This window comes from Gopherus flavomarginatus, chromosome 2, assembly GCF_025201925.1.
Source record: "Gopherus flavomarginatus isolate rGopFla2 chromosome 2, rGopFla2.mat.asm, whole genome shotgun sequence".
NCBI lineage: Eukaryota > Metazoa > Chordata > Testudines > Testudinidae > Gopherus > Gopherus flavomarginatus.
Genome location: NC_066618.1, coordinates 224,635,599 through 224,658,771, shown reverse-complemented (window position 1 = coordinate 224,658,771; position 23,173 = coordinate 224,635,599). Strand labels below are relative to the sequence as shown.

The window sequence follows — 23,173 nt, the reverse complement described above, 5'->3', positions numbered from 1 at the left end:
ATTCATGTATTTAAACAAATATATTAGAAGACCATGTGAAACTAAAGTTACAGGTTAATTAAAGATTATCTAATTAAAATTAGATTTGTCTTTGTTGATCATGCTCCTGCCTCCTCTAAGTATAACCCAAGAGTGGCTATGAAATACTTTGTGTTGGAGTGCTCTTGATCCTCGTCAGGCACAAACCATCTCCTGGTTCTTTATAAGTAGAAACTAAGAATAGAAAATATTTACTAGGATTATCTCTCTGCCAATGAAAGATTGTTCCTTATGGGGACACTTTCTAGTGTCCATCCTAGTTTCAGATGTCCCAAGCAATTTCCCTGGAGAGGCTATTCCATAATCTGATAGATCGCACTGTCAGGAAGTTCTTCCCAGTATTTAACCTCAACTTTTGTGAATTTCATCCTGTTCCTTCTAGTCATTCCCTTTGTGTACCTCTCTAGGTAGTTTCCCTTCCTCCTTGATGCTTACCCTCTCATTGAATCTTCACAAATTGTTCTGTTCATCACTCCTGCTTAGTTATTCCTTGAACGAGCTATACATAGTTAGCTGTCGGCAAATATGTGAGGAGTTTGGAATCTGCTTAGGGCATCAGTGAGGATGAGTACACAGTATTACAATACCTCATCTTGAAGCCCACATACACTGAGTAAGTGGTTAAGTAGGTCAGGGCTCTGAATATGCAGGTGAAAATTCTGCATAGGTCAAAAATTAAATTAGTTTGGTGATTTCATCCTACTACCTAGCTGAATCTTGTCCATGTGAAAACTACCTTGCAGTTAAACACTATTGGCAGTCTCTGAACTGGTATAGCAGAGGTGAGAATTGAAGTTAGAACTGAGGGAAAGCCCGTGAAGTCCCAGTCCTTTTAGAGTGGCTGTGTACCCTCAACATCAGTGAAAGCCAGAGACAGTGGCAGGTGCTCAGCATCTCTGAAAACGTGGTCTTAGGCATCTCAAGTTTTAGGCACTCATAATTAAAGGCCAATTTTGAAAAGTGGCTGGTTTTCCATCGGTTAAATGGGGATAAAATCTTTATCTCTTTGTTAAAGCACTTTGAAATGCTTGTGCACACAAAGACAGACTCAAGGGGAAAAGACCTAATTTCTGAGTTCAAGCTTTATAAATATGGCATAATAGATCATGTATTGTATTAAGGGTTTGATCCTCTGGGGGACTTGGGGTTGTGTTACTGGATGCAAGAGACCAGCAAAGTCATCACAGGCATTGGGACCTCCCCTCTGACTCCAGGAGACACCATCATGTATCTCATCAGGGTCATCCATTGAGCCCACCTGGATGGTCTCATACGCCTATTTTATAGCTTCTCCCTGCCTGAGCTCTGATTGGCTCAGTTCTCAAATTATGAATATTTATGACTCCACCCACTATGGAAACTTAGTTTCCGGTTCATGGAAAAACACTGATCTGCCCAGTAACAAGCAGCCCTTGCTTTCGGATCTGGGCACTTCAACTAAATGGCCGTGCTCTGTGTCCTTGCACATACACACAGCCAGATACAAACAGAATTAGTTTCTCAACTGCCCCCGTCCCTAAACAAATAAAATGTTGCAGTGCAAAAGGCACATGGGTTACATGAGCTGAAGTCCTGGATTGTTGTTAGTTTGTTTTTCTAGTGGTAAGGGTAGGGGTAGGGCGGGAGAGTTAAGTAACGAGGGAGAAAGATCAGAGTATGCAACAAGGAGTAACACTGGTGTTAAGCAGGACAGTGTGGGAAGAACGTACAAAATTCTTCAGAGTGCAGTCTCTAACGTTTATTTCAACATCAGGGAACATGGCAAAAAAAATAATCCTGCTCTGGCTGCAAGTTGTAAAATAAACTCTATTTGGGAGTATTTTCAAGAAGTTCCTGTACCTCAGAGTAAAAGAGGAACACGTGCCAAATGTAAACACTGCAAGAAAGAGTTGCAAGGGCTGGTTGTCAAAATGAAACAACATTATGAAAAATGCTCCTCAGAAGGCAATGACTTTGAAGATGATGTTGTGGACAAGTCTGAACAATCTAGATCAACTAATCAGTAAACTTACTTTTGCACCATTCGTATGGACTGCCTACCAAGTCTTATTATGCTAATAAATGTTAACTTAGATTATTACCGTAAATTTATGTTTTGAGTGGATTACTTATGAATTTCAAAATGTTTGTGTTCAAAATATAAATGGTATGTTAGTTTGTTGGAGAAGTATGTCAATGTTTTACTGTTATTGTTGGACTTCTGTAGTGATTTCTTAATTGCTCAATATAATCAAATACAGGTGAAGATTTCCTGTTTAAAAGTAAGTTTTACAGGCATTTATTAATTTCAACATTTAAAAATGTTCCTTTTTCAAGCTGTTTGGTATGGTGCTAGAAATAAAGGTTTAACTAGATTTAGATAATCCTTTTGCTTCATTATTTCCCCTATAAAACTAAGTTTAGAAAATAAGTTATATCATTGAAACAATGGTACAAGCAGCTGCAGTAGAAGGAATCTTTCATTTACAATCTCATTTTTTAAAGCAGTGCACTTGGTAATACGCACTGAGAAAGACTGACATTTTTCCTCATTTTCTTTCAGAGTCCACCTTAGATATAAGGGGTTATGATTGTCCATCATCTGAAATGTTTACCACTTCAGATACTTCTGCTGGTACCACCAACAGTGCTGTAACTAAAATTTTTTGCATCAGACAAAAAGATTACCTATATTAAAAAAGATTTTCTTCATAATCCAGTAAAACCATGGATGAATTTATAATCAGAACCAGTAAATTCCATCAAAACTCCATAAATGAAAAGACTGCTCGGTTCCTTTATGCAACAAATTCTCTCTTTCGTCTAGTTCAGAATAAAACATTTCATTTATATAATTCAATCTTACGACCAGCATACACTCCTCCAGGCAGAGAAGACATTGCTGGAAGGCTGCTGGATACATCATATGAGAAGAAAACTTGAACACTGAAAAAAAAATTAATGAATTTTCCATCAATCTGAGTGGTGATGGATGAGCATGTACACACTGATCCAGTAATATATTCTTGTGTCACAACAGAAGATGGCGTTTCTGTTTTACAGAAATAATTGATACATCAGGAAATGCCCATACAGCAGACTGCTTAAGAGAAGTAGCAGTAAACGCTGTAACAAATTGCCAACAAATACTAAAGTATCCAGTGAATAGCTTTGTTACAGACAATGCTCAAAATGTAGCAAAGATGAGAAGAAATCTAGAAGAAGATAATGAAGAGAACCCGAAACTTGCAATATATGGGTGTAGTTCTCACTTGATGCATCTTTTAGCCAAAGACGCAAGCATAACTCCAGGAATAAAGGAAAATGTTGTTTAAATTGCAAAATACTTCTGTTACAGCTGCTTCAGCTTCACTGAAGAGAGCAGGAAACTAATTCTCTCCCAAGATGTACAATGGAATTCATTGGTTGACTGTTTTGTGCTATTTATTGAGAACTGGTCTACCCTGATGACAATTTGCAAAGAAAAAAATGACAAAACAGATGAAACTATCAATGCAGCCAAAGTAGTCAGCATCGGACTAATGTGAAATATATGCTGAATATACTGAAACCTATTTCCATAGCACTGAAAAAAATGCAGAAAGATTGCTGCTGTATTATTGATGCTGTTGAATTTTGGAAAGAATTGAAGAGACACTGAAGAAATACTCACCAAGCTAAATTCCAGACAGTAAAGAATGGATGTATCAAGCAGTTATTACACCTCATTTTCTTGCCAATATTCTCAACCCAAAGCACGAGGATAGATGCCTAACTGCTAAAGAAGATGATACTACTACAGCATGGGCATCTAATAATCACCCACCAGTCAAGCCAACCATAATACATTTTATGACTGGAAGTGAACCATTCAAGCACTACACGTTTGCTGATGTTTCACCACTGGTGGAAGTCACTAAATAAGCACCTGGAACTACAGTTTGTTGAAATGCTAAAATCAACTATTAACAGCAGTAACCTCTTCATTCAAATCTGAGGGCTTGGCTACACTACAGAGTTGCAGCGCTGGTGAGGGGGTTACAGCGCTGCAACTTAGGATGTGGCCACACTTGCAAAGCACGGCCAGCGCTGCAACTCCCTGGTTGCAGCGCTGGCTGTACACCCGGTCGAGCCTCGGGTGTAGGGATTCCAGCGCTGGTCAGCAAGTGTGGACACCCACCAGCGCTTTTATTGACCTCCGTGGTATAAGAAGGTATCCCAGCATACCTTAGAAGCCTCTCTGGTAATCATGCACACTCCACTGCCCTGGGCTCAGCTGACCCCTCCTTTAAATGCCCCGGGAATTTTAAAAATCCCCTTCCTGTTTGCTCAGCCAGGTGTGGAGTGCAATCAATCATTCAATCAATCAGCGACCATGCCTCCACGCCCCAAACGAGCCCCAGCATGGAACAATTCCGAGCTGCAGGACCTCATCAGTGTTTGGGGTGAGGAGGCTGTGCAAGCACAGCTGCGCTCCAGAAGAAGAAATTATGATACCTATGGGCAGATATCGCAGTCCTTGCTGAAAAGGGGCCATGAACGGGACGCGTTGCAGTGCAGGGTCAAAATAAAAGAGCTGAGGAGTGCTTACTGCAAAGCCCGTGAGGGAAATCGCCGCTCAGGAGCTGCCCCCACAACCTGCCGTTTTTACAAGGAGCTGGATGCCATACTTGGGTGTGAACCCACTGCCAATCCGAGGAGCACGATGGAGAGTTCAGAGCAGGGAGAAGTGGGGGAGGGTGTAGAGGAAGCCGACAGTGAGGCTACTGGCGTGGAGGGAGACACCCCGGAGTCCCAGGAGGCATGCAGCCAGGAGCTCTTCTCAAGCCAGGAGGAGGCTTGCCAGTCGCAGCAGCAGGAAGTTGCCGGTGAGGAAGAAACTGAGGAGCGTGTTCGGAGTAAGCAGATTTTTATGTTTTGGGAGAGGAGGGTTTGGGTTATGGCTGCCTGCATGCATGCCTAAACGTGGAATAGCCCATTGATTTGCTCTATCACGTCTCTGTAATCTGCCTCGGTAACCTCTTGAAAAGTTGCAGCCAGAGCGTGCGCAATGTGCTTTCTCAAGTTTATCGGGAGAGCCACCGTGGTCCTTGTCCCGGTCAGGCTAACTCGTCCAATCCACTGTGCAGCGAGGGGTGGGGGGACCATGGCTGCACACAGGCAAGCTGCATAGGGGCCAGGGCGGAATCCACATTGCTGTAGAAGACCCTCCCTCTCTTCCCAGGTAACACGCAGCAGTGATATATCTGGCAGTAGGAAACCCTGTTGAGAATTTAGGGATACTTGAGTGCAGGGCGCCAGGTTCGCGGTCCCCCCCCCTCAGCCCCGCAGTGCGTTCCGGTCTCCCCACCCCCTTCCCAGCAGGCAGCCAGCCCCGCGGTGCGCTCCGGTCTCCCCCCCCACTTCCCAGCACGTAGCTAGCCCCGCGGTGCGCTCCGGTCTTCCACCACCCCCCTCCCAGCAGGCATCCAGCCCCGCAGTGCGCTCCGGTGTTCCCCCACCCTTCCCAGCAGGCAGCCAGCACAGCTGTGCGTTTCCACCCCCTCACCAGCAGGCCGGCAGTTACGTGGACCCCCCCCCCACCAGCAGCTCGCCACCTTCCTGTTCACTACTGTCCCCTGTGTAGGACACCAGCTACCTCCTGTACCCAGTGCAGATAAACCCCAGTGACCCATCGGTCAATTCCCCGTCCCAGGTGCACTCGGGGCAGAAACACTCACCCCATTGCTCGCCATGACTTTCAGCTTCCCTGGCCTCTCTGTGTTATGTGAGGTATGTGGGAAGGATGCTACAAAAAGTCTAAAAACTCCTTCACTGTGTGATAATAAACAATGTAGCCTCTGTGTATTACATGGTTCTATCTTTGTTTTTTCTAGTGACCTTGACTAATGCAGCCGGATCACCGGCCTCACGTCGCTTGCAGAACTTGAGAAGAAATCCCAGGAAATCAAAAGAAGAATTGATCAAAGCAGTTATGAATCACTACAACAGAGAAAGTAGGAAGACACAGGAATGGAGAGAGAAAATGTATGAATGGAGAGAGAAAATGTATGACTGGAGGCAAACAGAAAGCAGGAGAAAGGAATTGGCAATTAAAAAACCTCAAAGCAGATAAGCCTCCTGGCTTGCCAAACTTGAGTCTTTCGAGTCTCTCGTAGCCATGCAGGCAGATATGTACCGTGGTAACCCACAGCCCTCCCAAAGGTCTCTTTCTTGTTCCCCAGTATTTGCACAAAACACCTTTCTCCAGCAGCCAGTTTCTTATTACCCCCAGCTGTCCCCACCACCTGTACGATCACCTACCAGCCCTGATAACTATAATTCTTACTCTGTGCACTCCACCCCCATTACCCTTCAGCATAGTAATCCTGAAGTGCAGCAGACATTGAACAGTAATCAAAACAGGACATATTCAAACCTATGAATGTACAGTCCACCACCCTAACCCCCCTGGCCTTTTATGTACTGTACTTTGAATAAAGGATTTTATGGCTTTTACAATACATTTTATTATTGCAGGAAGTGGTAAATATTGTACCCCAAGGTAGAACAAAGCACAGCAAAGGCACCAAACATTACTGTTGGCTCTCAGCATCAAATTGCTCCCTTAAAGCATCCCTAATCCTTGAAGCCCTTTCCTGGGCCTCCCTAGAAGCCCTGCTTTCTGGCTGTGCAAATTCATTCTGTAGGCGGCGAACCTCGGAGGTCCATTCCTCACTGAATCTTTCACCCTTCCCTTCACAAATATTATGGAGGATACAGCACGCGGATATAACAGCGGAGATGCTGCTTTCCCCCAAATCTAGCTTCCCATAAAGACACCTCCAAGCGGGCTTTCAAACGGCCAAAAGCACACTCCACAGTCATTCTGCACTGGCTCAGCCTGTAGTTGAACCGGTCCTTGCTCCTGTCAAGCTTCCCTGTATACAGTTTTATGAGCCATGGCATTAAGGGGTAAGCGGGGTCTCCAAGGATCACAGTGGGCATTTCGAAGTGCCCTACTGTGATCTTGCGGTCTGGGAAAAAAGTCCCGGCCCTCAGCCTCCTGAACAGGGAACTGTTCCGAAAGATGCGTGCATCGTGCACACCTTTCCAGGCCATCCTGAGTAAATGTCAGTGAAACGCCCACGGTGATCCACAAGCGCTTGCAGAACCATGGAGAAATACCCCTTGCGATTAACATACTCTGATGCCAGGTGAGGTGGTGACAGAATAGGAATATGCGTCCCATCTATTGCCCCTCCACAGTTAGGGAAACCCATTTCTGCAAAGCCATCCACAATGTCCTGCACGTTCCCCAGAGCCACAGTTCTTCTTAACAGAGTACGATTAATGGCTGTGCAAATTTGCATCAGCACCATTCCAACGGTGGACTTTCCCACTCCAAACTGGTTCGCCACCGATCGGTAGCTGTCTGGAGTTGCCAGCTTCCAGATTGCAATAGCCATCCGCTTCTCCACTAGCAGGGCAACTCTCAATCTCGTGTCCCTGCGCCGCAGGGTAGGGGCGAGCTCAGCACACAGTGACATGAAAGTGACTTTTCTCATCTGAAAGTTCTGCAGCCACTGCTCGTCATCCCAGGCTTGCAGGACGATGTGATCCCACCACTGAGTGCTGGTTTCCCGAGCCCAAAGGAGCCGTTCCACGGTGCTGAGCACGTCTGTTACTGCCACAAGCAATTGAGTGTCTTCAGCGTCAGGCGTTTCAATATCATCGTCTGACTCCTCACTGTCACTTTGCAGCTGAAGGAATAGCTCCACTGCCATGCGTGATGTGCTGGCAACATTCATCAGCAAGGTCCTCAGCAGCTCAGGCTCCATTTGTAACAGAAATCTCTGAAATCGCGCTGCAGACTCACAATGCTGCCAAACTGCTCAGAATGTGTAGCAAAGCACCACGGGGCGTTGGAACAGGAAGCAGAAAGACCCGCACACTTCCTTCCCCTTCCCACAAGCCACAGCGCCAAAATGGGACGAGGTGCTCTGTGGGATAGCTGCCCACAATGCACCACTCCCAACAGCGCTGCAAGTGCTGTAAATGTGGCCACACTGCAGCGCTGGTAGCTGTCAGTGTAGCCACACTGCAGCGCTGGTCCTACACAGCTGTACGAACACAGCTGTAACTACCAGCGCTGCAAAACTGTAAGTGTAGCCATACCCTGAGAAACTGACTGGGAAACTCACTGGGATTTGAAAAAGCAGGAAAAACTTCTCTCTTCCAGTCTATGAATAAAAACGAGACAGGAGGGGATGAGATCAACTAGTTTTAAAAGTTTGAAGGACAACTTAAGCAATTTAGGAGATTCTCACATTTTCAAGAGACTTAAGCAAGTAGGAGCTTAAGTTTCAGTCACTTTCAATTAAGCATATTTGAAAAATTTTCCAGGCTAACTTGAAATAATCAGTTTAATTCACTGACTACAGATAATCCCCATTTATTTAAGAAATCAAATTTAGTCGGAAAATGTGAAACATGTTTTGATATGAAATGTTTATATATCCAAAACATCTAAGGTTTGTTTTCTTTAATAAAAATAAATGTTATATGCTGTTTTGTGTGTTTAAATTCCAGTTAACATCCTAGCACAGCTTGACATAAACCATGACCAAAAATTATCTAGTAAACAAGCAATGTTGTTCATCATTTTCTAACATACTAAAAATGTACAATTTAAGAATCTGAAAATACTAAGCTACACCTCTACCCCGACATAACGCTGTCCTCAGGAGCCAAAAAAATCTTATCGCATTATAGGTGAAACCGCGTTATATTGAACTTGCTTTGATCTGCTGGAGTGTGCAGCCCCACCCCCCCAGAGCACTGCTTTATCATGTTCTATCCGAATTCACTCTATATCAGGTCACGTTATATCGGGGTAGAGGTGTACATAATTGCTTAAATAATGTATATAATTACAGTGTACTATTCTAGGTAGCAAAAAGATGTACCAAATCTAGTATAAAGGCTCTATTTATTTGTAAATCAACATGTTTTAAAGGTTGCATCAACCAATGAGAATGCAACCTTCTTTAGAAAACTGAAGTAGAAGTGGGAAAGTTGATTAAAATCAGTTATTTAAATCATGACTTTCCACTTGGTGATTTAAATAACTTTTTATATTGCCTTGATTTAATCAATCCCCCCCGGTTGAAACTATCAGTATCAGTGGTGGGCAACCTGTGGCCTGTCAAGCTAATCTGCTGGTGGGCCACAAGACAGTTTGTTTACATTGACGGTTTACAGGCACGACCAGCAGCAGCTCCCAGGGGTCACGGATTGCCATTCCTGGCCAATGGGACCTGCAGGAAGCTGCGTGGGCCACAGGTTGCTCACCACTGATCACTATGATACAATATTTTTCCCCAAATCTCATTTCCCCTACCACATTGGTCTCTGATGGAGCTCCTGCCGTTTTAAAATTATTAGACCATGTAAGGGAACACACAAACTAAAAAGAACCAGCTGCAGTTTGTCTGACAATCCGTCTTTTAGATTGTGCTAGTTGCCTTGATGTAACTGAATACCCAAGAACAGAATTACCAGTGGCCGTTCAGACACACCTCTTTTATTTGAAAGGGCTAGCAAAGCTGTGCCCTAGTTCACCTTAAGCTAAAAGAAAGGTAGATGTACTGTTTAATAGAGTTTGGCCTCCCTTCATGGAATATTTTAAGGTTAAGTCCTAAAGTACACTCCCATGTGACACATGTTGACCCTGGTGAGTTCAATCCCCACCATAAACACTGTAAACAACAAACAAGCAATTTAGTTGAAGACAAATGCATCATGCAACAAACAAACCTCAACATGCAGTAACCTATAGGCGCACTTGGTATGTAAATTAAGTTACATATTTACAGTATGCATTTATTAAATCCTGGGACTGTCAAACATTCTGCTTACAAGGTCATGTCACAAAACAGGTTCGCTCTGTAGGCCTGTAAACTAGTTAGGCTCCTCCCCCTCCCCCTAACATTAATCCATGTGCAATAAGATGACATACTTCACATGACATTTAGATTTAACAGATGCGGCTGTGATCTTTATTGAATTTCTTTAAGGTAAGAGTTTAAAAAGATAAAAAACTGAATTTTTTAAATCACCTCAAACAAATCCACTGAGTCCTACTTCTTGTTCAGCCAATCACTAAGACAAACAAGTTTGTTTTAATTTACGGGAGATAATGACAGCCTCCTCTTATTTAAAATGACACCTAAAAGTGAGAACAGTCATTCATATGGCACTGATGTAGCCGGCAATGTAAGGTATTTACATGCCAGATATGCTAAATATTCGTATGCCACTTCATATTTCGACTTGTAGGCTCTAAAGTTTTACCTTTTTTTTTTTTTTTTTTTTTTTTTTTTTACATAGTTGCACTCAAAAACAAAAAGTAATTCTGCATTTGTAAGTTGCCCTTTCACTTTGAAGAGACTGCACTACAGCACTTGTATGAGGTTAACTGAAAATTATTTTTTACCTTTTTAAAATGCAAATATTTGTAATAAAAAACAAAAAATAAAATGAGCACTGTACACTTGATATTGTGTTGTAATTGCAATTAATATATTTGAAAATGTAGAAAAAATCCTAAAGTATTTATAATAAATTTAAATTGGTATTCTATTATTAACAGTGAGATTCAAACTGCAATTAATCATGACTTTTTTAAAATCTCGTGATTAATTACAATTATTTTTTAAAAACCTTTTGACAGCCCTAAAGAAAAGCATTGTAAAATCTGATGTCATCAGATCATCTGTTGGCATCAAAACCCACTACTTACCTATTATGCAGAAACCCTATACTCCTCTCCCCTTTCCACTGCCCTATGAACTTGTGGTCATTTCTGTATGGTGATATTGTAAAAGAAATATTTCCCTATAATTTACACACCACTGTCCTGCTGGATGAAATTTGGTGACAATACATTTCAGGAACAGAAGCATCCCTCTGGCACAGCACAAGCTGTCAAAAAACAAACAAACCGTATGGCACATTTACAAGAAGTTATTTCTAATGACACCATCCTCCTGCAAATAATTTTTTTCCTAGCAGGAAGTGAGATTGTACGAAAACCTACATCTATTTTCTAATTAGTTACCTTAAATAAGAAGGGGTGGATTTCACTTTGGTAACAGTAAAGAGTTGTTTGTGACTCTTCTTTTAACTTTTAAAATGTTCTGCTCATTTCATGAACCTTAGGCCAGATCGACACAACAAAGCTTTGCTGGCCTAGGTATGTCTGTCAGGAGTCTGAAGAGAGGGGAAAAAAAAAAAAAAAAAGAAGAAGAAAAATCACCCCCCAACAGACTATAGCTATACCAGCAAAGCCTTTGTAGTGTAGGCTAGCCCTTATATGCCTTGCTCTGAATCCAATTAATTTCTATCATTTTCTAACATTTAGTAATTCTTCGTCAGGAAATGGTGGAAGTGGTATTGGAAAGACAGAACCCGCCCTTCAGAAAGTACCAATTTTAGCTAATAAACCTAATCCATGGCATGTGACCTAGAGACGACAGAAAGAGCACATAAAGAAGCTACACTACTTTCAAAGGAGCGTTTGGCCCTTTATTTAACGATAGGTGTTGGACAGTGTGTAGTGCCAGGCAGTAATGCACAAAGATGTCTAATGGCTGCGACATTTTGATTTTTGGGATGGAGCAATATGGCAACTGAGAACAGTCTGCTTTCAGATTCTGAATCAGAATCTGCATGCATCTTGTGTAATATTTTGTAGGACATTCACAATTTTTAATATTGACAACTGGGCAAAAAAGTGTTACAACAGTGCCTAACACAAATAATTCAAATTTAGTAAAATTTAGTGACTTAATCTCATAGCCCTCTCTGTGTACAAGATTCCAACAGAGTTCTGTTATTTGTGAGCTAATGCTGTAGTTTCAGTATGACACATCCCTTTTATTTGACCAATTTTAATTTCACAGCCTCCATGTTTCCAGCTCTCACTAATGATATTCTTTCTGTAAATGAAACTCCCCAAGGGGCTTCTCTCTCACCGGAGATATATACTCCACCTCCACATACCAAGCTATTACTCAGGATTTTTATAATGGTTTTAATGATAAGCTACCCTTTTTAAGCTACTGAATACCGTAACTGAAATATTTTAATGGGATATATATTATTTTAATGCATCTCAACCAGGAAGCTATCGCACTGGTTCCACAGGGATTAACCTTAAAAGGTTTTCCTCTTCAAAATAATGTATAAACTTACCTGAGGCATATTTTTATTTTTTAGAACACAGTACTGTACTAACAGCCCTTCTGAGAATCCACACTCTGCATTCCAGAGTGACAAACAATAATTTGCATTCAAGTGCATCTCTGACTAAACGTAGCTTTTTAGGTAGCAAACTTGCACTGTACAAAAAAGCAGACCTGCTGTACGAGGAATGCTCATTTTACATACTTCTAATAATATATCTTCTCTGAAATGTCACTTATCCACAGCCCTTTGGACTGACCATCTCCTAGAGCTTTGCCAAGAAATGCAATACTGAAAAATGCATATCTAAAAAGCAGCTGAAATTACATTCACCGTACCTTCCCACACCATTACAAAACAAACAAACAAAACACACACACACAAAAGCACATATACATTCTTAATTTATTTTCTGCATCTCTGTGAAGTAAAATGATGGGCTGTTCCTTTCTTCAGCTGCACATTGCAGTACTGTTGGTGCAGGACCCTGGTTATGCAGACAAAAATCTTGGCTAAAGTTTTTTCGTTTGAGAAATAGTTTCTTGGTCAAATCCACTGGTTTTTAAAATATTATTATACAGCACTCTTAAAACCACATTTACACAAGATCATTCTAATAATCTTTCCCTTCCTTTGCTATCCACATATGTCCTAGATTCATAACATATGATTCGTATCTGACAAGGCAGTAGGTGAGAATTACCCCATTGATCTGAAACAAGTTAACTGGTGTAAAACTAGCATAAATAGGGGCAGGATCTGGCCCACAGCCTGCATGGGACATTCCTCCCTGAGCAGCTCAATTTGGCACAGTTGTAGGATTTCCTATGAAAGCTACATCCTTAAGCCTCCCTTCACTGATTAATGTTTACATTTCCTCTTGATGAACCAATCCTTTTTGGACAGTGTGACAGAGAAACAGATTTAACTGAATCATAATTCAGTTAGTTTGTTTACAGCTATACATGAAAGGAGAATGAAATCAAATTGGTCAAGCCAGACCTTTAAAATACATATATGATTTTACCAGATGGTCCTAGCCTTCCCATGGTTTGTGCACATAAGTGTTGGTCCACAAAACTTACTCTTCAGCAACGCTTCAGTAATAAAGCTTCACAGCCAGATTATTACATGCAGATAGTAGATCCTCATTTTGAACTACACTGTATTCATTTTAGTATTAACAAGATCACCAGTTAATAGGATTGACAACATATGTGATGAAACCGCTAATTTTCTATTATGAAACCATCAAGAGGGTTGGTTGGAAAGTCTGCAGGGAGTAAAAAGCTGACACATGCTAATCTGCTTCTTTACCAAGACTGAGCTATGGCTGCCTTAGAGTGGGAGGAAGAAAGGAGGATGAGTGCAGGAATTTTTCTCCAACAATTGTTACACATTTCAAAAATTCACTTGCATTTTGGAGTGAATAAGTGCTTCAAATATAGCTCTACACTATTTTAGTTTTAATTCCCTATCCTCCAACCCTTCGTATACATGGGAAAGGTTACTGCCTGATCTAACTTCATTCACTGCCTCACATCTCACCATGAGTACAAGCATGCATCTGGCATGGTTCCCAACCTCCCCCAATCCCTGCTCTTTCTCCAGCAAGAGGGAGACTATGGTGTGCATTTATATAGGGTGCATCATACTGCAACCTGTCTTCCAGTTCCTCCAGAATCTCCTCCTGAGGTTATTGGCTGCCCTTTTCCCCCACACCTCCTGATCCAAGGACACTCTGTCTATGGCCCTACAAAGTCACAAGACCACCTCATCAGCCTGCTCCTGGCATTGGCCAAGATGGCTATCTATCATACCAGGAGAAGAAAGCTGGATGGTGGGTGCTCTGTGACTGTGGGGCCTACTTTCGGTCCCTCATTAAGCCACATATCCAGGCGGAGTTCCTCTGGGAGGTGTCCACTGTCTCCATGGACACCTCTGAGGAGTAGTAGGCACTGTCCGGGGTCCTCTGCTCAGTGTACTCCTCTGAATCCCTGACTTTAGCCCTTTGACCTTCACTCCCATCTGTTTCCTTATTTGTTGTTTCCCAAATTTAGCTGATGCCTGGGTTTGGTGGCTCCTCTCTCCCCTGATGCTGCAGGGGGGAGGGAGCTTAAGCAATGGCCAGGCTGACATCCACCAATCCCCAGTGCCTCAATGGGTCCATTACATCTCACAGAACCTAGGCCTGCACAGAGGGTTCAATTCTCATAATCTAGTCCAAATGTGACAAGGCAGTTGGACCTCACTCTCTCTACCCACATAGCAAAGGAAAAAGGCCAATTAAGGTTTCTACTTTGCTCCTATCAATTTATTTACTACCTTTCTTCTTGGATCCAAAACCATGCAGCTCCCCACACCTATGTCCCCCAAACTACCCAACCTTTTTTCCATATAAATTCTGTTAAGACATTTTTCACTGCCAGCTGCAGTGGCAGCAGGAAATGCTAACCTCACCAGCAGGAAAGTACCTAGCAACAAGGTCTCCCCACAAGAGGACATGGCTGGGGCAATGCCAAAAAGGTTATTTCTAAAAGGATACATCAGGTAAAATTTTCCAATATCTTAAATCTACTCTCCTTTTGCTAGCAGCCACACAATACTGGGCTAGTGATCGTATTAATAAGCAGCTCAACAAGCTGCACCTTTAAAATAAAACCCATCTAACCACAGGATGCTTCATAGACTTACAAACACAGCATATATTTCAATTATACCCAAAGCACTTTAGTCAGACAGAACTGGCCTGCAGGCTGAGAAGAGGGTGGTATGTTGGAAAAAGTTTTAGTTTCACTTCGCTACATGACCTAATGCTAGACTCTCTTGTAAGTCATAAAGAGGTTCTCTCCAACAAGAATCAGAATAGGATCACCAACAATTTCAGGCTGAGGAATATTTATATTTTGAAATGCCAGTGCAATGCTATTGCGCAAATGAGATCAGCCCCTTGCCCTACAGATCAGCTGTAGTGTTTGAGTACACTCAGAACACTTGCTTTGCCAAAACAAGTTTTCTTTAAGTAAAGCTCCATGGTGTGCCACTCTAGCTCATTTTTGTAAACAGGATCTCTCAAATGGGCTATACCCATTGAAACAGTGTCTTCAATTTATCCCTGAATCAGAATTTGCTCACTCCAGCTTTTGAGGAGGAGAAAATAGCTTTCACACACACACAAAACACAGTAGACTCTGTGGAAGGGAATTGGGATGAGAAAGGAATCCAACCTGTATGGGAATAAAGATAAACACAGAAGAACATCTGTTGTCCAGACAGACAATAGGCAAGAGGTAAGGAAAGATTCTTGCATCACTCATACAAGTTACATTGGATACGAATTGCTTCCTTTAAGTTACCTTTTAATACACACAGGACATTACCAAGGGTATTACCTTACCACAGTGGTAGTATTTTACTTCAGATGCTTGAAAGGCAAGAAGGGTTATCACTGATGTCAAAGCTAAGACTCCCATAAACTGCAATGGGAGCAAGCAGATCAACACTGAGCACTTTCAAAAGTCTAACCTTTATATCTAATTTATAACAGCACTTGTCATGATTAGTATTTGAAATTCAGACTGAAGGGTGTGGTACTGAACTGCAGTTCATCAGCCTTACTTATCCAACCCCATAAAATGAGAGTACTTGTTAATTTAGTATCTTCTCCCATCATTCCTTGCAACAAGACTTCGAGCCCTATTGTACTCATTTCATCCGAGTAGCCTTATTTAAAGTCAATTGAACTATTTGCTGGAGTGTGGCCAACAAGAGTTTGTGCTCTGTCTAACCAATTTAAGAAGGACTTATTGCATTAAGTAAAGAATACAGTTATTTTGTATCAAAAGGTAAATTCCACTGCTCTAGACATCCAGAAGGAATAGACTTATTCAAAGAGTAAAATATCAGTGGACAAAACTACTTTAACAATACAGAGAAACCCTCTTGAGACATACTACAGGTTTTCTTACGGATGAATGATTCATGGTCCAAAATTCTCAAGTAGAAAATCTGTCCAGGACTTAATACAATAGAAACAAAAGAAAATACTGGTAATTAAAATGATGTGAAGTATGATTCTAGACTTCTGGGTCCTAAAACTGTTAACATTCTACCATTAATTTAACTCTAAATAAACTACCATCTGAAAATCCCTATACCCTGACACCAACTGAAACTCTGGACATATCCTGTCAAACTTTATAGTATTTGTAATCAGTGGATGAGGACACCACCACTTCTGTTCCACACTCGTTATTATGCACAGAAAAGCTACATATGAGCAGTGTAAATACCAGTTTCTCTTTATAAAGTGAGAAGAGGACACTTATAGTAAGTAAATATTTATAACTAAACAAAGATATTGTGTCAGAAAATTATTATATATATATATATATATATATAAAATCTGTACTCAAGCTGTATGTACCAGCAAAAACCTTGAAAGAGTCCTGAAAACTTTAAATGATCATTCTTAAAAGCTTAGGATAGGGAAGTAAGTGATATGGCTACTGGTCAAAGGGCCAATTATTAAATCTGATTTTCCAACTGCATGTGGATAAAACAAATTAGGAGTGGTATCCCATGAAAGAGGGTGTAAGACTCCACTATTTTAGTGAATTAAAAATTTTACTTCAGATTTGTAATATGAAACTTGACAAGTACTTTAAATATTTGTGTGTGGCTAGTGAACTGATTGAATTGCCTAGATTGTGGCATAGGGTGCTGTGGGCAGATACCTGTTTAAAAATGTCCCCACCCACCTCTGTCATTCCCGATTTGCTGCTTTACTGATTTACTCATATTTACCTAGGGCGGAGAATTGTAATTATGAGCAAATATGGGCTATTCTCTGGCGGGGGCCAAGATTTATTCTTGGCCATCAAAATTTATTACACCTTAGTTCCAAACCAAATTTACAGCCAAGCCTCCTGAATGAGATGTATCAAACTAACACCCTCTTGTCCTTCCTTTCCATTCCAGAAATAGCATTTTAATAAACTAATATAGATTTAATATTTACAATTATTTACTGTAAGATGCAACATGATGTTATGGATTGAGCACAGAATTAGAAACCAGGAATTGCTTCAGAGTTTGAATAGTAGTTCTGTTATTGACTCTCTAGGTAACCTACTGCAAGCCACGAACCACTCTGTATATGTGTTCCCCTATCTGTAAAATGGGGATAATATCTACCTTACAAGGATGTTGAAGACTATTACATGGCCTAGTGAATAAACCACTGTATTGGGACTCAGGTTCTATTATTTGGTCTGCTCCTGGAATGCTGGATAACTTTGGCCAAGTCACTTTGTTTCAGTTTCTCCATCTGCAAAATGAAGAGGATACTCCCTTCCTTTGAAAAGTGCACTGAGATTTACACATGAAAAGCACTGTACAAGAGTTAAATAAGGCCTAACAATATTAAATATTATAAAAGCACTAATTTTTCACTAGATTAACAAATATACTTTTGCTTATTATGACTAACTTAACCATTTCGTTTAAATTAAGATGTGTTTACATAAAAGCATCTAAGGTATATTATGGAGGATAACTTGAGATGGTGTCTAACATTGTAGGAGAAAGAGACACTATTTGCTTTTCATGAAAACATAGTAGGCACAGTCTAACTTGATCAAACTTGATTGTGAGCAGAATATTTTTGTTTGTTTTTTTTAAACACAAGATTTGCCCAACAATTGACTTCTACTTCTTGTTTTAGGATTTTTTTAAGAGTACAATTAATCCATATTTCTAAATATAGATGGAATCAACTAACCATCAGAGTCATGCCAGCTTGGGGTGTGATTTTATGAGATGTTTGTTCTGGTCACTATTTGAATATGAAAGCTATAAGGAAAATGCAAAATGCTATACAAGAAATTGGATAGAATTTTATACAAGGTGCATTTTCTCCCCTCAAATTCAATTGAACTAATACTCCAGCATGATCTTAGTGGATGTAATGCTGCCTTTCAGATTAAACATAAATTTACTCATGTATAAGGACGTTCATCCTACTAGAACTCAGGGTATATCAGAGGCCTAAACCAACTGAGTCTTTAAAGATTTCATGGCAGTTTCAGCAAAATTAAGAATGTGATCTTGTGACATCATGAAATCCCAATTTAGCTATTTAACTAAATATTTCCTGTAAGTTTCAGTTAAGTAATGTTCACTTATAGAGCACTTTTCATCTGTAGGTCTCACAATACTTTATTAAAGTATCATTACCCCCATTTGATATATAGGGAAACTGGCAGAGACAGGTAAAATGACTTGTCCCAGGTCACAAGGATGTTGTTAGCAGACCCAAGAACACATTCCAGCTCTCCTGAATCCCAGTCTAGTGCTTATTCACTAAATAAAGATGCCATTCTAGCTTGCATTTAATTGGATTATTCATTTAAGTATCCTAAAATGACGTATAGTGTTAGTGTTGACAGGTAATGTGCTATATTCCATTCTCACAGGTGGGTGAATGATAAAGAGGCTTTAAAACATCTTGAGGCCTGGATAGTCTCTGGGTAAAAGGCTAAATGTAAGCAATTTTCATGTGAAGTATTATTCAATTGATACATTCATTTCCACCGTAAAGTTTCCAGTAGTCTTAATACAGCAATTTTTCAAAATTTCAATTTTTAGGTATAGTCTTGTTGATGTGACTATCATTCCAACATGCATTATTGTCAGTCAAGAAAATTGATTATTTTGTTGGTAGGTGCAGAAGTACTAAATGTAAACAGTATCAGAGGGGTAGCCGTGTTAGTCTGGATCTGTAAAAGCAGCAAAGAATCCTGTGGCACCTTATAGACTAACAGACGTTTTGGAGCATGAGCTTTCGTGGGCATCTGAAGAAGTGGGTATTCACCCACGAAAGCTCATGCTCCAAAACATCTGTTAGTCTATAAAGGTGCCACAGGATTCTTTGCTGCTTTTAAATGTAAACAGTGATTCGTCTCTGGTGCAATAGTGCTATGGGAGGATCTTTTTGAACAAAGGGTTTCAACAAACACTGAAGACAGTGCTATTCTTTGTAAGTCAAACTGGAGTGCCTAAAATTAAAATTACTTCTATCAAAAGATTGTAACCAGAGTACAGCCCAACTGCAAAGATGCAGCAAAATGCTTCCATTTAGCCATGTGGTCAAAATGCAGCTGTCATCTCAAACAAAACTATGCTATATGACAGGAATTTAAATCTAAGAAACGAGAGCTTCAGTCTTCCTGCCAGTAGGAATGACTTTACAAAAGGTGAAAAACCTATTGGAAGTTTAATAATGTTGCTTTAAAACTAAGCCCAGTGAACATAAAGGAAATGCCTGTAGAGACCTGAAGGCCTCTGGGAAGCAATAAGATTCTAAGAAAGTGCAGGCTACATTTGTGTGTGGCATTCAGGGTAGAGTAAGCACTTGGATTCCAAAAGTATGTCACCTCACCACATTAATCTGAGTGATAAGCCATGAGATTTTGGGGAACTGTATGGATTCAGCCAAGATTTACTTTCAAAGTTAATATTGGCATAACTGAGTTATTAGGGCCAGGTTATGCCTAATAAAAAAATAAAGTGAAATACTCTGATTTTCTTTGGCTAACTGAGCAAAACACTCACGTTTATTTTGATCCAGTTCTATGTGCAATCAGATAATATACATTACCTAAACATTTAGCTAACATTTTAAGAACAGCATCATTTCCTGTTTCTGGTTTGAGAATATGAGCTTAGAAAGATGTGTGTTCTCTGAAAAGGCACAGCTTGCTGTCATCAAAGCAGCATTTAAAATAATGCATCTTAACTTCAGAGAAGATACAACTGACCATATTATCACCCTTCAAGTCTACAGCTCAGAGTACATAAAACTAGTTGCACTCAAGGCTACATTGTTATCCTTATCAAAAAATGCCAACAATTTAATTAGCTTATCTACTGGACCATATTGTCAGATATGTTAATGTATGAATGGTGCCAACAATACATGCCAAACCATTAATCAAAAATGCTTACAACCGCAACAAAGAACACAGCCACCATCCTCAAACCATATACTCAAAAATGTAATGCAATTGCCTCCCTACTGGAAAGAAGGGCTGTGTTCCCTGCAACACACCAGAATCAAAGAAAAGGCACGGGATACGCAGTGTCTTGTAGAAACGGCTGCAGTCCACCGTGTCTCTAATAAACCCTGGGTTTCGAGGAGGAAATTTTAGTGAATGCGTGACACCGTGACCTCTGCTGTCAAGCCTTCCACCAATCAGAGAGCAGAATTCTTACAAAGCTCCATCAATCTGGCGCTTTAACATCATCATCACAGACTGCAGTTTAATCTAGAGGATTCCATTTTTCCTGCACACACCAGGGCAGGCACAAGCCGTTTTTACTCCATCCCTTCGCCTTGGCTTTCACGCACAGATGCCCGGTGACCCCGGCACAGCAAGAAATTCGGCGCTGCAACCCGGTTCCCTTTGGAAGACCCCACAGATCTCTCTCGCTTGCATTTTTTATCAATACGCAAGGAAGGAGGGGTCTGTGGGGCGTGGGGGGGAGAGCCCCTACAGGCAGCAAGTCTACTCACAAAATGTTTTCCAGCTGGACAATGCAAACGCTATTTCCAAGAACCAGGCTTCCATGCAGGCGAGGCAGGACCCCCAGCTAATAGGTCCCAGCTTATTTTTAACACGCCGCTGCGAGCACGGTGTTTTGTTATGTAATCCCCCTGCCTGTCCCTTCGCTGCAATGCCCGCAGCAGCCCCCACCCCAGTCACGCGCGCACGCAGCAGGGCGATCCCTGCAAGCCGGCGCGGGTTACCTGTAGGAACGCTCCCCGCGCACCGTGTGCTTCCTGAAGGGGATGATGGTGCCGTTATCCTGCAGGATGTCGTTGTTGTTTTCGCCATTTGGGGACAGCGTCTGGGTAGGTCCCGGCATTGGCGCGCGCTCCCACCCCCACACGGCTGGCTGCCTGGCTCGCTCGCTCGCTCGCGCGCGGAAGGTCGGCGGAGAGGCTGCGCCGGGGCTGCTCTGCTGCTTTGCCACAGCGGCTCGCTCCTCGCGCTCGCTCTCCCCTTGCCTGCCTGCCTGCTGACGTCAAACCGCCTGGAGCAGCACCCTGGCCACGTGACACGGCCCCCTCACCATGGCAACCAGCTAACTCATCAGATCTGCTCGGTTCGCACAAGGGCTCCGGCGTGGCCGCGCCAGCGCAGCCGAAGAGGCGGGGATGGGGGCGGCCTACATCTGGCTTGCAGCGCGCCAGCCGCCCCCCCCCCTCCAAAGCCAGCCCTTCCTCTAACCATTTCCTTTCGGTCCCCTGCGCGGAGCGCAGCTGTGTACACAAAGAGCCCGGCCCGGGCGGGGGGCCGCCCTGGAACCTCCTCAGGGCCGGCGCGTCCCCACCCAGCGGGTGCTTCCATTGCAGCTCCAGCCAGAGAACCGGCCCGGGAGCAGGCGGGCTGCACGCGGGCCGACCCCACGGCTTGCAGAGTCACTGCGAGGCAGAAACTGCAGCGAGCCCCAGCTGTAGCCAGCGGTGGGGTTTTACAAGCAGGCTGCTGCACGCAGCCCTTGAGAACACACTGCAGGGAGCCGCCGGGACTTGGGAGAGGAAGGGGACGAGCCGGGATGACCCACGGTCTTTTCCACAGTAGCTTTAACTTTGCCCCCTGTGAAAGCCCAATTCTCTTCTGATGGTTGGCGGAGAAGGGGGACATGGCAAAAAGCCATTTTCACGACACAGAGCGCTCTGGAGACGCAGAGATGCAACACGTCTTTTGAGCCCTGCTTCATGTGACTAGGGGAGTCACCAGTGTTTCGACCTACATTTATGAGGGAACAAAACAAGCGTTTCTGAAAGATCATAATCCACCCTCATCTCTCCCCAGTAATACGCAGTTATTTTCGGTCTCAGGCTTCCGGAATTAGCATGGAAGCCTCACAATAGTCGCACACGATGCCCAGCTGGTAGTGATAAAATCCAAACGTGAAAACAGTGCGCACACGCTCACACATCCACCTTATTTCCCCCCAGTATTTTTCTATTTTAATATGCATGCCATATTTGATGTGCAGTAACGCGAATATTTCCTCTTTCTTCTCCTCATTTAAAACGTTGCCCCTTTTGAGGGTTTTTTTTTTTATTTAAATAGAAAGTAGATCTGACCCTTATTGGAAAGGGGCTGTATTTAAATATACGTTATTATGTAACTGCATATCAGAATTGAGCCCCACTCTATAAAGTATTATAAAGGTCTACGTTTAATGCCTTCCCAGTACCCAGACCTGTAGTTGCTTTCCTCTCCTCTCTGCTACTCAGTCTGGATTTCCCCCTAAACCTGTAACAGGTTTGAGACCCTATCCACTATTTTGTGTCCTATAGCTTCATCTGAGACCATGCTTAAATGAACATTTTAAGCTTAATTTTTAAGTTTCCAAATTTCTCCCAATTTTAGAGTATGTACTAAAACAATTTGATGGCTTCCATTTTTTAAAAATCTTGTTGGGGGAGGGTAAAAAAGGGGAAATGGTGCCAACATATGGCGAGAGACTACTGAATAACTAGCATTGCTAATAGAATTAGCAGTTATGCAAATAGCCATGTTAAGTACCTCTTCCTTCCCTTCTACCCCACAGTTCAGAAACAGTTCCCTATCCCCCAGGCTCTTTTGCCCCTTAAACTACTCTGCATATTCACAGATAGTTAAAACTTCCCTGCATATTTTCACATTTCTAAGGTAGTAAGGAAAATGAGCTTTGACTTTAAATAATATGTATTTTAACAAGTAGTATTCATTTCTATACAAGTAGATTAAAAGCTTAATTGGGCACCCACCATTATGAGAGGTTAAACCATGATGGTTCACACATATGTTAACCAAAATCAAACCATTTAAATGAGTTTCTCTGGCTCTTCTCTAAAATGAACATAAGC

General features: G+C 42.0%; 1 protein-coding gene across 5 annotated transcripts in view; it reads right to left on the bottom strand.

Moving 5' to 3' along the window:
- Positions 1-23,173, bottom strand: part of MAPRE2 (microtubule associated protein RP/EB family member 2) — a 158,264-nt gene that overhangs the window by 75,059 nt on the left and 60,032 nt on the right. The window contains exon 1 of one of the 5 annotated variants that reach the window (XM_050942047.1): positions 21,056-21,320. The exons of 3 other annotated variants lie outside the window; for them this stretch is intronic. In XM_050942047.1, the coding sequence (XP_050798004.1) occupies positions 21,056-21,174 (119 nt within the window). In that variant the 5' untranslated portion in view covers positions 21,175-21,320. Of the gene's footprint in view, positions 1-20,821; positions 20,930-21,055; positions 21,321-23,173 lie in introns of those variants that run through there. One more of the 5 variants, XM_050942048.1, reaches the window with a different exon arrangement.